Source organism: Nymphaea colorata, chromosome 4, assembly GCF_008831285.2.
Source record: "Nymphaea colorata isolate Beijing-Zhang1983 chromosome 4, ASM883128v2, whole genome shotgun sequence".
NCBI classification, from domain to species: domain Eukaryota; kingdom Viridiplantae; phylum Streptophyta; class Magnoliopsida; order Nymphaeales; family Nymphaeaceae; genus Nymphaea; species Nymphaea colorata.
This window is the reverse complement of record NC_045141.1, coordinates 14,898,367-14,913,756: the sequence shown is the minus strand read 5'-3', so window position 1 is coordinate 14,913,756 and position 15,390 is coordinate 14,898,367. Positions and strand designations below refer to the sequence as shown.

Genomic DNA, 15,390 nt, shown 5'->3' with positions numbered 1-15,390 from the left:
TCCAAATGTAGTAAAGCATGTGGAAAAATGTGGTTCAATGTCCTGCATCAGGTAGCCTATATATGCTTCTTTATAAATGCTGACCATAGTCACAAACATCAAGAATAAATTTAATTTTGTGAAAAGAAAAGTAAGGCATTATCCAAGGCCATTTTTAAATTCTAGACAGAACAATAAACTTCCTTTTCTTAATCAGCTTCTTAATTTATTCTCCTGATATTTTACTTGGCAGAGAAAATTTCAAAATATATATATCTGTGACTGTGACTATGAATCTAACTAATAGAATATAGGTCCATGATATTTGGTCAAACTGACTTGTTAAACATATGTAGAATAGAAAACTACAAGAAAGTTATGTGAGTAACAGAGGCATCGCCATGGGAAACCCTGTTAACTAAAGTCTATGCAGCGCAGCAGAACTCTAGCATCCTTGGTCAAACCATGCTTCCACTAAGTCATGCTTTATTTGGTTCCATTCTATCATACAGGATCTAAGTTATTTGCTTCTTTACAAAGTCTTTTAAGTCGTATTGGTGCAGGTGCAGACACAACAAATTTTAAAAAGTGGGTGCAAGGTGTTAGCGTATGGGGATCGGGTCTGTTCAGACCCGATCCATTCTCCTTATATCCACAACGCAGGGCTGTGTTAAGCCGGCTGCTCCCTTTCCTCCATCGTCTTCTTTCATCCTCTCTTCTCAACATATCTGTTTTGCATACGGAGAGACGAGTACTTTGTGAAGATTCTTACATGGTATCAGAGCCAGGTTGCATCGTCCTCCGGTGAGTGATTTCAGTTTGATGTGATTAGCCCCTAATCTGCCCTAAATTCTTTCTTTTCTGCCGTGATCATCCCTCTTTTCAGTTTCTGCCCTAAATCTTGCGTGATTTGCCCTAATTGATTTGCCCTAATCGTTGTGCCCTAATCTTCTCATCGTTTTGCCCTAATTTTTGTCGTTGCCCTAAATCAATTATGGATCAGCCGACCCCCTCTCTTCTATCTTCCAGTTTTCTCTCCCAACTTATTTCACAAAAGCTGAATCATAGTAACTATTTGACTTGGAAACGTCAAATAGTCCCTTTTATCAAAAGTCATAGACTCTACGGGCATATCGATGGGACCACTCCAGCACCTCCTATGTATATTGATCGTGAAGTGAAGAAAACCGTAGTGGGAGATCAAGCTGCTGGGGCTGCGGCTATGAGTGAAATCAGATTTGAATATGAAACCATTACTGAAAATAATCCTGAGTATGAAGCTTGGCTGGCTCACGACCAGTCTCTTGTTGCCTATATTACTTCTACTTTGTCAGAGGAAGTATTAGGAGGTATTGATGATGATTTAACAGCCCTAGAGTTGTGGTCTACCCTTGCCACCACGTATTCTCAAGTATCCGAAGCACGTTTTCTGCAGTTAAGAAGGCAATTTCAGGACATCAAGCGTGGGACACGTACTGTTTTGGAGTATTTGAATGAAATTAAAAGTGTAAGTGATCAACTTGCTGCCATTGGACATCCCGTCAGCGACAAGGACAAAGTGCAACAAGCCTTGAGTGGACTGGGAACAGATTTTGATATTTTTTGCACAGCCTTGGAAGTCCTACCTATTCTTCCATCTTTCGAAGATCTCAAGGCTAAGTTATTCCAACACGAAGCTAGTCGTGTTCAGCGACAGAATTTGATTCCTTCCAACAGTCACAATGTACTGATCACAGGGACACATGCATTGCAAGGGAATCGCACTCGTACATGGATTCCTCAGGCAGGAATGGGAAGAGGGATTCTCCCAACACCACAGGGCATGAATACTACATCTGCCACATCTAGAAGGGTTCCGACTTGTTTCTATTGCAACAAGAGGGGGCATGTAAAGTCAGAATGTTGGCACAACCCGCAGAACAAAAATAATCAGATTAGACGTGAGAACAAGGCAGCAGCAGGGTCAGCTTCATCATCATCTGGATCTAATGTTTCAGCAGACGTACAACAACTCCTCATGACAGCCCTGTCTAAGCTTCATTTGAAACAAAACGAGCAAGGAGAATGGTATGTGGACTCTGGAGCAGCAGCCCATGTTACTGGTGACGCAGGTAATCTCTCTAGTGCTCTCCCTTATTTAGATAAAGGCTCAGTTGTCACGGGAGATGGTTCCCATCACACAATATCACACATTGGAAATGTACAAATTTCTATGGGCTCTTCTTCGATTCCATTAAAGAATGTTCTTGTTGTTCCAAGTGTCAAGAAAAATATTATTTCAGTGTCCAAGCTTATTGATGATACTCAATCCTCTGTTGAATTCACACCCTCTTCTGTTTATGTCAAGGATGCTCGAACCAAGAAGACATTCGCTGAGGGCACTCGCAAAGGAGATATGTATGTCCTTGAAGGAGCTCCACAGATGTCAAAATCTCACCCTTCCGATTCATGTTTTCCAAGTCATAGTGAAGTCAATGTCACAGAGTATAATAAACCATCCATTTGGCATGGTCGGTTAGCTCATTGTAGTCAATCTTTTGTTCGAAGTCTTGTTGCAGACGGGCTCTTAGATAAGTCCAGTCTGAGTTCTGTCAGTGAGTCCAGCATGTGCTCGAGTTGTCATATCTGTAAGAGCCATGCCCTTCCTTTTCAATTAATAAATAAAAGAGCTCCAAAGGTTTTTGACACCATATATTCTGATGTTTGGGGGCCTGCTCCAGTTCCTTCTTCTTCTGGGAGTAGATACTATGTCATTTTTGTTGACTCATATTCCCGATATACTTGGATCCATTTCATGAAACACAAATCAGAAGTTTTTCGCCTATTCACTCAATTTCATGCCTTAGTTCAAAATAAATATTCCAGTAATATTGTGCATTTTCAATGTGATGGTGGTGGTGAATTTATTTCTAATGAATTTACTGAGTACTTACTAGATAATGGGATCACTAGACAAATTTCATGTCCGCATACACCTCAGCAAAACGGAATTGCTGAAAGGAAACATAGGCATATTGTTGAAAGTGCACTTAGCATGATGCATGAAACAGACTTACCTATGACATTGTGGACCGAGGCTTTCCATACGGCTGTACATGTTATAAATCGATTGCCATTGGCTTTGCTTGATGGAAAATCACCATTTTTTCTTTTACACCAAGAGCAGCCACGTTATGAGGAGTTGCGTGTTTTTGGATGTGTGTGCTATGTGCATGTTGATGTTTCCTTGCGAAACAAATTTCAAGATCGTGCTGTTTTATGTAGATTTATAGGGTATGCAGAAAATTACAAGGGTTATAGGTGTTACAATCCTAAAACTGGGCGTGTACATATTTCACGGCATGTTGTATTTGATGAGAACAGGTTACAGGATCCCAAGGCTACTTTTGTGACACTCAAGGACAAAAATGAAGTTTATGATACTTGGCTTCATGCTGAAATCTTAAGACAAGGGGCAGCAATGTTGACTGAGCACAATGAGCAAGTTGTTAATGAGCCCGAGACATCTGTAAGTAGTTCCTTGAGCAGCACTACTTCCTTGGACAGCATGCCTTCATCTTCTCAGCCCAGTGAGCCACCTATGCTTAATCGGTTCTCAGGCCTGGTGTATTCTAGGCGATCAGTTCCTACTGCAGTTCCACGCCAATCACAACGCGTGCGACATCCTATTGATAGATGGGTGAGCTATAACAGTTTTTCTTTGGATTTTCAGCTGTTTATGACAGAAGTCAGCAAAAGGGTGGAACCAACATCTTATCACAATGCGAGTAAGGAAAAATGTTGGGTTGAAGCAATGAATGAGGAAATGGCAGCCTTGCATGAATGTCAGACTTGGCAGATTGTCCCTCGTCCAGTTGATAAGAATGTTGTGGGATCCAAATGGGTTTATAAACTGAAATATAAACCAGATGGTAGCATTGATCGGTATAAAGCACGACTTGTGGCGCGCGGTTTCACTCAGCAATATGGGGAAGATTATGATGAAACATTCAGTCCAGTCATCAAGATGGGAACAATCCGTGTCATTATTTCTCTTGCAGTCTCGTATGGATGGCCTCTCTATCAGTTAGATGTCAAAAATGCTTTTCTTCATGGAATTCTTAAGGAAGAGGTATACATGGAGCAACCTCCTGGCTACACTACTCATGATTCTCAAAAATGGGTTTGCAAATTACACAAGTCTCTATATGGGTTGAAGCAAGCTTCTAGGTCATGGTTTGATCGTTTTTCTCATCACATACAACAAATTGGTTTTCTCCGAAGCTCTCTCGATCACTCTTTGTTTATCTATCGCACTGGAGAAGCTACCACCTGGTTACTTATCTATGTTGATGATATTGTTATAACTGGGAATTCTTCTTCACATATATCTTATGTTAAAGGTATGTTGAAGCAAGAGTTCAAGATGAAGGATCTAGGAGAATTACGATATTTTTTGGGTGTTGAACTTGACAGGACAAATGATAGTTTGACTCTTACACAGCACAAGTATACCCTTGATGTTTTGGATAGGGCAGGTATGACTAATTGCAAACCCATCACTACCCCCAGTGTTCTGAATACTAAATTGACTGCATCTGATGGAACTGCTGCATATTCCAATCCCACATTCTATCGCAGCATTGTTGGTATGTTACAATACCTTACCTTTACTCGCCCAGACATAGTATATGCTGTAAATCAGATTTCTCAGTTCATGCATGCACCCACTGAAGGACATATGGATGCTGCTAAGCGGATCCTACGGTATCTCAAAGCTACTCTTGGAGATGGACTAGTCTACACCAAATGTTCCAATGTTTCTCTTGGACATAGCATATATACATATACTGATGCCGACTGGGCAGGCGATCCCGATGACCGACGATCAGTTTCAGGTTTCTGTCTCTTTCTTGATTCTAATCTCATTTGTTGGAGCAGTAAGAAGCAGCGTGCTGTTGCACGATCTAGCACTGAGGCAGAATATAGAGCAATGGCTGCAGGGACGGCTGAAGCGTCATGGTTACGTCATTTACTTGGGGAGCTCAGTCTTCCTATTGTTCGGTCATCATTACTATGTGACAATCAAAGTGCGATAAAAATTGCTTTCAATCCCATTTTGCATAATCGCACCAAACATATAGAGATTGATCAACATTTCATTCGACAGAAGGTTGAAGAAGCCGAGATCTTGCCTACTTATATATCTACCAATGAACAGATAGCTGATCTTTTTACCAAAGGTCTCACAGGGCAGCATTTTTGGGATTTGAAGAACAAGTTGTGCATGATCAAATCTCATGCACAACTTGAGGGGAGCTGTTAGCGTATGGGGATCGGGTCTGTTCAGACCCGATCCATTCTCCTTATATCCACACGCCTAAAGTTACTAGGCGGTGGCTCTCTTGTAATTTTTTATCCTTTTATGTACAAATCTGTTGTAACCTATTAGGGTTATTCTTTTATTAAAGATTAAGGAACGCAGGGCTGTGTTAAGCCGGCTGCTCCCTTTCCTCCATCGTCTTCTTTCATCCTCTCTTCTCAACATATCTGTTTTGCATACGGAGAGACGAGTACTTTGTGAAGATTCTTACACAAGGTATGGCAGGATATATGCATACATACACACATATGTATAATATATGCTAATATTTTGAGTAAATCTTAAAAAACTTATAAAGAAATACAAAAGGTTTTAAACGGATCAACCCTTTCATAGTTTAAACCACATCCACAAATATCATTCTCGGGAAAATATTGGCGAGGTTTTTCTCGGAGAAGCTATTTCCTTGGAAAAATCTCAAAAAAATCTCAGCAATTTTTTTTAAATAAAAAAACCAAAAAAAATATGTAAAAAAGAAAAAGAACTTGAAGGCATAAAGCTTCCTGCTCCTCTATTGAATAGTTAAAACTTAAAAGATAGGACAGCAGGTGGGAGTGAAGGAATGCCCAAGCCCCCAAGGCCAACTGCTGGACTGCAGGCCTTCTTCTTCCTCACGTCAGCAATGCCCAAGCCCCAAACCCTTTCATGGAGGGAAAAAGGGCTTAAAATCCCTAATCCTCTTTTCCTTTTCAGTTTTTGCCATTAAAAAGAAGAAAAGAGTCCAAAACTGTCCTGCTAAAACTTTTTCATTACACAACTACCCATTTTAAAAATGAAATGGAGCACATGCAGTTTAAAGTTTTAAAAAATTTCAAAACGTACCAACAATGCCCCTGTTTGAGCATGTTTTTCTTCCTTTTTTTATCCTTTTCGGATGTGAACAGATTTTGGAGAATTCTAGCATGGTACCAGAGCAAATCTAATCCTCGGTCTGCATGTTTATCTAAAAGGTGTGCCTCCAAAGACCTGATATCACTTTCGGAGTTTTTTTTTTTTTCCCTCTAATTCTTTGTTCTTTCCTGTAACCTATTAGGAAACAAGATCTTCAAAGCTCTTTCAATAGGGTGCAACACCCAAACTTCTTTAGCAAGGAGAAAAGCCGTGCACTAAGGCACCAAATCTTGCTACCAATGCAGTAATAACAAAAACAATACACTAAGGCACTATAAAACTGTTGTCCATACAACAGCAAGCAACTCAAAAAGGCATCAGGGCCCAACAATAACAGGCACCAAGGCCCTCCAAACTCTACTATCAACACAATAGCAACTATAATGAGCTGGCAGTCAGATCTCAATCTGCCTCCTACTAGTTAAGTTCCAGCCGGAAAAAGGCTAGGAACTAGGAGAACCAATCACTTAAAACCCCATTAATAAGCCCTTGAAGACTCCTCATAATATTTAATACAGAACTAAACTTTGAAAGTGGAGTGTTACAATCTACCCCCTTTAAGGCACACATGCCCGTGTGTGTGGGACCACAGGTCCAAGTGTTGAACTGGCTTTGGTGCCACTGTAACGACCCAGCTGGTGGACCCCAATCCATCACCTAGTAGGTTCAGTTCCAGCCTGGAAAAGACTATGAATCAAGACAACCAATTATTTAAAAAATTCACTTTATAAGGCCTTGAAGATTTCTCAAAATCTTCAATACAAGACTAAACTCTTAAAATGGGGTGTCACAAGTTTACAACAACAAGCTCGCATACAAGGTACTGAGGCCTACTGAAACAATCCACAAAGGGAATGAAAGGGAGTCACCATTAAAGAATGAACAAGGTTGTAAAACAGCCTCAAACAAGAAATTACATTACAAGAGACTATAGATAAGAAGGTGAGGAACTGTTGGAGGACCCAACAGCTAGAAACATAGCCGTTGGGGACTGTAACATCTCTTATGAGAGAATTATTGCAACAAACAATTAACAATTATGTAGGGTGGTGATTAGAATTTTAATGTCTTTAAGTGTACTAATAAATAATTTTTATTTACTTTGTGGACTTAGATGTAATCTTTATACTGCCCTTTAATCTCTATTTAAGAGAGGTTAGGGTTAATCTAATGGGTGATTTTCTTCTTCCCAAACAATTGCAACATGGTATCAAAGTCACCAGTTCCTTGGACAGTCGGACGCCAGACTTGTTTGTTCTCCTCTCTTCTTTCTTCTCTTCTCTAGTAGTTAGTTCCTCCTCTCTTCGGCTGAAGAAATTTGTAATTGGGTCGTGTGATCAGAGATCTGATTGCTGATGGTAGGATAACCTTAGGCGATCAGATTTCATCGTTGTTCATGTGGTCAATGTTGGAGACTTCCATCTTGTTTTCCATGGTAGATGTTGAAGGCATACCATTGTAACTGTCATCGTTGATTATACTAGATGTTGGAGTTTGTCTTTTGTACGTTATCAAGCAATCAACACATTTGTCAGTGGAGTAATAAGTCCTTGGTGTCGTCGAGGAAGAAGCTGCTAGAGTTGTTGTGGAGAGATCATTTTTTTTTTCTTTTAGGACCAAAATCGAGGTTTCAGATCTGACGTGTCAGGGTTGATTAGATATGTACATTTATTTAAACTGAAATTTTGTAGATGCAGTCTGCATTGCTGCATGATCTTATTGTTGTCTCTCAGTTCGTGGAGCTTTTGTGACTCTAAAGTGCTGGAATTTATCATCTGCCTCATTAGTCGTGGTATTTTGTAGACCCTAATTTGCTGCACAACTTGTATCTCGGGTGGATTAGCTGTTCTATTTGTGGAGTTTTAATATGCTATTTGGACCTATGTCACATGGGTACGGGTACGGGTGCAAGTATGGATCATTTTCAAAAAACTTGAGTGCGAAGTTACGCCCACCCACACACACACACACACACACACACATATATATATATATATAAATTACAAACAGAATAACATATTTAGGTGATAACTGAAAAGCCTGGCAGTTAAAGATACAAATGAATCCAAAATATCATAAGAACCACAAAGACAAGAGTACAAAAGAACATCATAGTAGAAGAAAAGTAGAGAGACACAGGCGAAATTGTAGGTTGACAATTGCATTTCAAACCTTTCACAAATTTATTAAAAATAAAATCATTGGGACGATTTGGAAACTGAAACCTTCGTTCTTCCCCTCTCCCTCTCTCTCTCCGATTTTTCCCACTTCTCAACTCCTTACACAGGCATCAATAGCACTAAAAGTTAACAAACACCACCATCACAGTACTACAAGGAACATTAGGAACTATAAACTTAGGTACAAATAGACAACATCAAGTACAGAGTTTCAGCATAATCATATGCATTAAAGATTGCATTATCACAGATAAAAAAAAAAAGATATTGAAGAGAAGAACTTTAAAACGATCAGAGAAGTATGGGGTTCATTGATGCATGGCAAATCGTACTCTCAGTGATGGAGGTATCAACTCAATCAACCGCTTGACAACACGCAGTGCAATGCTTCTTAATGGCAATAAGATCAGGACCTGGGCACATAAAATATTTCGTTAAAAAGGTGAAAACATGCATCCAAGGTGAGGCATTGCCTCCCGTAAGAGCGAATCAAAGAAAAACATACATATAAAAACAATAACCAAGAAAAACTCGGTCCGAGTCCTACTAAGCCTATTTCTTTTTTCCCCTACAGGAAAAAATGATTCACATCATGGTTAAGTGTTTGCATACAAATAACATGAAAATAATAACTATATTTGTCTCCTTGCCACAAACATTCACCAAGGTAACTCGAAACCAGAAGAGCAACAGGAAACAGCTCCTTCATAAGCTTCAAGATGTCAAATCTGACAGTTCTACTCAGTGACAAACGCTTTGCCTAATTACAGGCAAAACCATGATTAAAGATGTTATATCGAGAATGCAACTTGTCTCCCATTGCATTGGCTAAAGAAAGGGGGTGGAACACAGCTTTTTAACGTAGAGTTCTCTCTAAAAAGCTAAGTCACAGGGGTGCGCCAAAAGTGGTACACACCCAAATCGACGTGGGTGCAAGGGTGGGTGCACAACAACTGACGCGTTTATGTAGATCACATCATAAAGTTAAAGTATGTTTCTTGATGTCATAGATCATGTTGTGTTACTATATGATATTATGACTTATTAATGTTTGTGAAGTAACTTCAAACCTATAATAAGCACGCTTTATGTATAACATATTTTTTTAATAAAAAACATATTTTTTATTGTTCTTGATTTTTCTGATTTTTCTTTTTTTTTCTATTTTTTTGGATTAAAAAATAAGTTTATGATACACGTACAATACGATACTTTACGATACATTGTGTCTATAGGCCGGACCAATAGACCTTATGATATGCTTTTTATAACATTGCCTAACAAATCCCATCCTACTATGATTTTTTTTATGTTTCTGATCATTATATTCATCGTTGAGCATTTAATAAGAGAGAGGAATTCTCAAACTCTCAGTTGTCCCAAGATATGGTTGTCAGGACTTACCTCTCTATATATACATACATACATACATACATACATATATATATGGATCAAGTAAGCCACATAGTTTACACACTGCATGTAATCCTGCGCAATGATAAAATGAAATGTAAGTAGTCAATGTTTAAGAGTTTATATATAGTGTCCAGTTTGATTGCTTTTGTAGGTTGATGAGGATCAAACGGGACATTACAAGGGAAAAATAGGGGGAAAACACATCAAAGATCAAATGAAAGCACATAACACAAAAAAAAAATAAAGCATGTAAAGGAGAAAAAAAAGCAAACATTCAATAGAAGGAGCATGTTAAATAGTGAGAAACAGAAATGACATGCAAGATGCAACATAAAAAACAAAAAACAACATACATGTTTATTGTATACGTTGTTTAGCATTAAAAGAAATTTTCGTTTGTGTCCCCAAATATAGGTGTCGTTTTGCTTCAATACATAGCACAATATAGGAGGTCCTAGGAGAACCCATTGTTTTGGCTGCCAAGACACTAACCCTACTCAACTTTGCTTTCCCGGCTTCCTAAGGATCCTAAGTATGAACGATGTATGTTTTTTTTTAAATGTTGTAAACACCATAAAAATTCTTGCATTCAGACGTTCAGACATCTATTGTTCACTGACGGGTCTATTGCAATGAAGCATGTTCTTGCTTTTACAACTTTCTCTTGCATACTTCTATTTATGATTCCTCAATGGACAAAAAGAATTACCACAACCATGGGCTCTTTCTTCTAGATGGGATACATATGGAATAAGATATGAAACTGATACAGTAGACTGGATCATTTGTAGCTCAACAAGCTGACAAAGCCCTATTAGCAACATAGTGGTGCTCAATCTCAACAAAAAATAATGTCATCTTGAAGGAGTAAAAGAAAAGCAGCCTCATGAGTATGCCTTCTGCTTTCTGAATCTCACGTCCAAAGAGTTATAAATGTGCCCACATACATGCAAGTTACAACAGAAATGGACATGCCAAAACTATGTATCAAGATCTAACATTTCAAATGCACCAAGAAGGACAGTGAAAGTTGCTAAAGCACCATAATCTCATTTTAGACATACAAGAAGGTTACACCATATAATTATTGAAGGATAAGGAAATGAAAAACTGCCATGTTGTGTCAAACACAACTAAGTTGAGCACTCGAGCTAAAAATTGAACAAATTTACTGATAACAGGGGAAAGCATCACACCTTAGGACGCGTGAATCCATGATCCAGTAGCCCAGCACTAATGGCAGCTGTGTCGCCATTGTTCTCTGATAGCTTTGCAAGTTTTGCATTATCCTTGGTAACAAGATCTCTCGTCCTGAAGGTATGATTTAACTATACAGAAAAGTATCTTTTGATAATCCTAATAAAAAAAACTTAGGCATGTTGGAGATGGAGAAAGAAAAGAAAAATAAGCAATAAATCGGTGCATACAGAGTGCATTAAATATGCATCCATGATATCTGAGTCCTCTTTCCCTTTAAGATAGAAAGGCTTCTTGTCAGGATGCAAAATATCACGATATCCACTACCTACATGTAAATGTCTGCATAAGTTGTCATAGAGTGAAGCATTCATCACGAATTTGTTGAAACCAAGACAATAAATAAACACTGACAGAAATATGTACTATCAGAGCCTCTTTCTTAAGGCTCTCAGGGGAACATTCATGACAAGACTCGCTTCTAAAATTCCCAAAGGAAGTTACTAGGAGTAAAGTGACCATCTATGGAGCAAAAAGGTCCTTATCATGCAAGTGATAACACATCAATCTACTTTCTTTCAGGAAACAGTACATCAATGGTGCTTATAAAAATGATAATAATCAACCGAAGACTAGCTGAACACATGCTGAACCAAACGAGCCAAAGGAAACACTGAAAAAGGAATAATTATACCTAATGTATAGTATCTAAACTCCATGGATCAGCAAAAGAATAAAGATATGCCTTCAAGATGCTAATGATAACTGAAAAGACCACTCAAAAGGTAGTCTTGTCACCTGATGAATGTTTAAAAGGTTCTGCACATTTAGCGGCTTTACAATTGCAAGCAAAATTTTGAACTTACAAAACGTTTGTCAACAAATGTTTCCACTTTATCATGCTGTGTAGTTAAAAGCAGAAGATTTCTTTGCTTAAAAAAAACTTTTCAATAAGATTGCGCTTTAGCTGCTTGACGACTTTCTAGGTAACTTTTTTCCCTCCCATAGCTTTATACACTGTCGATAAATTTTCCAGTAATAGTGGACCATGCACTTTCTAGCTGTTACTTTTTCAACTGGACATCAAGAAAAAAAAGTTGTGCAGCAAAAAAGATTGGCCAGGATTATCCTCCAAAACCATTTCCTATTTCATAAGCTATGTCGTAGTCACAAATAACATCTTGGAGTTTTAAACAGAGAGGCTTTCTATGGTATAATACGGCGAGCTTGAAAAAAATGGTTAAAAAGGGGGAAAATATGGTAAATTTTTTAAAAAATTTAAAAATTTAAAAATGAGAAAAAATAAAATAAGTGAAAAACTAATAACACAAAAATTAAAAGATGAGTAGATTTGCAACAAATAAAAAATAGAAAATGAAAAAAAAAAAAAACTCCGTTGCCAAATGTCATGGTCATGAACAAATAACGTAAACCTGATTGGCCTTCAGATCTAGTCACACATTTCATGATTCTAGCATCACTTTTAAAAAATCACTAGAACATTGTCCTGCTTTAGAGACAAAGGAAGCCGCTGCTGCCAGTAGAGATCAGCTTGCAAATATTTCACCTCAGCATGACAGGCAAAAAAATATCAGGGCACGCATGTGACGGTACAATCAAAATTTTGAATAGAGAAACAAAAGTACATAAACAAAGACAGAACCCCTAAATAGCTTCACAGCGAACAAGAAAAACACACCGGTGGAAATAAATTAAACTGAATAATATAAATCCCAAGAAACTCAAGATCAACTTTATTTTTATGTAAAAACTTACAGAGCAGAAAGAATCTCCATTGTCTAGAGGAATGAAAGTCAACAGAGGCAGACCCATTGCACATCTCTTGCCAATGTCTATACAACTGGGGCTTAAGGCCATGGGCAACATTTCCATCATCCACCTACAATGTATAATTGGACATTCAAATTTTGTTAACGAAGTTAACCAACAGAAACCAAAGCCACAAACTTGATCAATCAAAACTTCACATCTGGAAGTCCATCATTCATTATAAAGGACATGGTAATTCCCACTAAAATCATTTCCATTACAAGTTCTCCAGGCAACAACTGGATTTTTCCAAAATGAAACCTGCACCCTTACATATGTTGTGCATGAATATGCATGTAATCAAAACAGAGGTGAAGAATAGAAAGAATCAACATGACAGTGTATAAAAGTTAAAAAATAATGAGCAATCACAAAATTGGCATGATATCATCCAAATTCATGATGGATAAAGGATGTCATCTGTAGCCATGATGATAGAAAAACAGTACAAAGCCTCCAGGTCTAGGATATGATATCTTCTAGGTCACAAAATTTCACTTGTATCTTCAAAAGCACAATTTCTTGAAAATGACCATATACTACCATTAACTATCATAAACATTTTTTGGTCTATACAAGTAGAGAATCTTTTTTCTCATTACATAGTTACCAACACTATCACATATATCGTTTATAGGTATTATATAGTGAGGAATTTATTGGGTACAATACGGCAAAGTTGTGTATCTTAGGAAAATCTCAGCAAATTTTAAAAAAAATTAAAAATTTTGAAAAAACCTGAAATTATATAAAAAAAAATATAATATAAATTAATAAAAAAAACGGAAAAAATCATATAATACACATTTTGTTCATATTTTTGATATTCTAGCGATTTAGAAAAAAATGCATCTTATTGCCGTTTTATATAGCTGACTCATTTTTACTGTATTTATCGAATCTTTTTCAATTAATATGTGACATTTGTTACAGTGGATACCAATCATGTTTCCAAGTGCTTCCTCGCCTAATGCATATGGAAAACTATAACCGGTCCCCTCCCAAAAAAAAAACTCTGGAAACATATCATGAATCTCTGCGTGTTTGAAGTTCTATGTGCTAACCTACTGCAATGTGAGCTTAGTGTAAAGAATATCAGTGATGATACCGCAAAACGCAAACAAATGCAAATAATGCTCTTCCTGCAAGGATTGTGCAAGAAAAAGACCACGGGGCATGATCTTCAAGGAAGAAGAGGGCAGAGAAGGAATGTACAAGGAGATTGTGGCCTCTTCCTAACTCCAAACATGCAGACCAACATGAATAGAGGAAACTAGATATCCATTCCTCTGTGTGCTTTCACATTCTTCTCTTTACTCAGGGAAATGTAATACTATGACTTGCGATCATTCGCTTTTGAAACATATTTGATCTTTCCAAGTTCATTGGTGGAATTTGTGTATATTGTACAATACAGGGTTATATCATACAATATGTACCATCACGTTTTCAAACGCGATATCGCTACATCAAGATCGCATTGGAATTGTATGTCATTAGTGCTGATCATCAAACAAATTGTATACCATTCACCATCAAAATGAGTGCCAACCATCAACCAACGCCATGAGTACTGACTATACAACAAATTGTATGTCATTGTTGCTAATGGAAAGGTTATGGAAAGGTCAGGACTAATTTCTTGAAAGGTGAGGACTTTCTTGAAAGGTCATGACTAATCGCAAAAAACTTGTATCGTAAACAGGTGTAGCTTCGTACCTGCATCACACGATACATGCCCCATATCGTAATCGGGTCTAATTCATATTTACAAACTTTATTTTAAAACCAGCCCCCTCCTCATTTCTAAACTTACCCTAGAGTTCGAGGAGGGAAGATTGTGCTGATTTGGAGGGGAATCCTCGTTGTTGGCAATGAAATCGTCAATTTAACCATAGATTTGTGCATGGGTGGCCAATTCTCATTGGGAGAAAAGGGATTTTTCCAAGTTCTTCTTCGTATGGCATGAAATCCCTCTTTTTGACCATAGATTCACAGATTTTGACTGTTTTTCATTAAGTGTATTGTAGATTTTCATTTTTTGTAGCATATGTTTGCTTTACATTATAATATTAATATATTTATATAGTAACAAACTTTCTCTTATTTAACATAGGTGATTATAAGAAACATCAGCAAGAAAGAAGACATCTCAATTTGATTGTATCAGCTTGGAAAACTTTGATGTGCTGAAATCAGGGATTGAGGAAGAACCAGCGTCACCAATCACAATATCTGATGATAATGATCTTTGGTACTTCAACATTGAAGCGGAAAACGACTCAAAAAAGAGTGTACCGCAAAAAAAAATAATGAGTCGAATAGTACACAACCTGGCCACAGGAGAAAACGTTTCAAAAAAGACAAGCCCGCATGTCTGAGTGTAACCCTTAGCCACTAATTGAGCCTTATATCTCCCTACAGACCCATCTGAATGGTACTTGACTGTAACTACCCATTTGGAGCCAACAATATCACAATTTTCAGGTGGATCAACCAATTCCCAAGTACCACGCTGTACGAGAGCATCCATCT

At 37.7% G+C, this 15,390-nt stretch overlaps 1 protein-coding gene across 1 annotated transcript in view; it reads right to left on the bottom strand.

Annotated features, from left to right (window-relative positions):
* The window catches only part of LOC116252866 (protein NUCLEOLAR FACTOR 1), a 56,817-nt gene that overhangs the window by 27,338 nt on the left and 14,089 nt on the right, over positions 1 to 15,390 (bottom strand). The window contains exons 6-9 of the mRNA XM_031627471.2: positions 12,802 to 12,925; positions 11,256 to 11,353; positions 11,025 to 11,156; positions 8,745 to 8,825 (exon numbers count right to left, since the gene is read on the bottom strand). Of these exons, the coding sequence (XP_031483331.1) occupies positions 8,745 to 8,825; positions 11,025 to 11,156; positions 11,256 to 11,353; positions 12,802 to 12,925 (435 nt within the window). The remainder of the gene's footprint in view (positions 1 to 8,744; positions 8,826 to 11,024; positions 11,157 to 11,255; positions 11,354 to 12,801; positions 12,926 to 15,390) is intronic.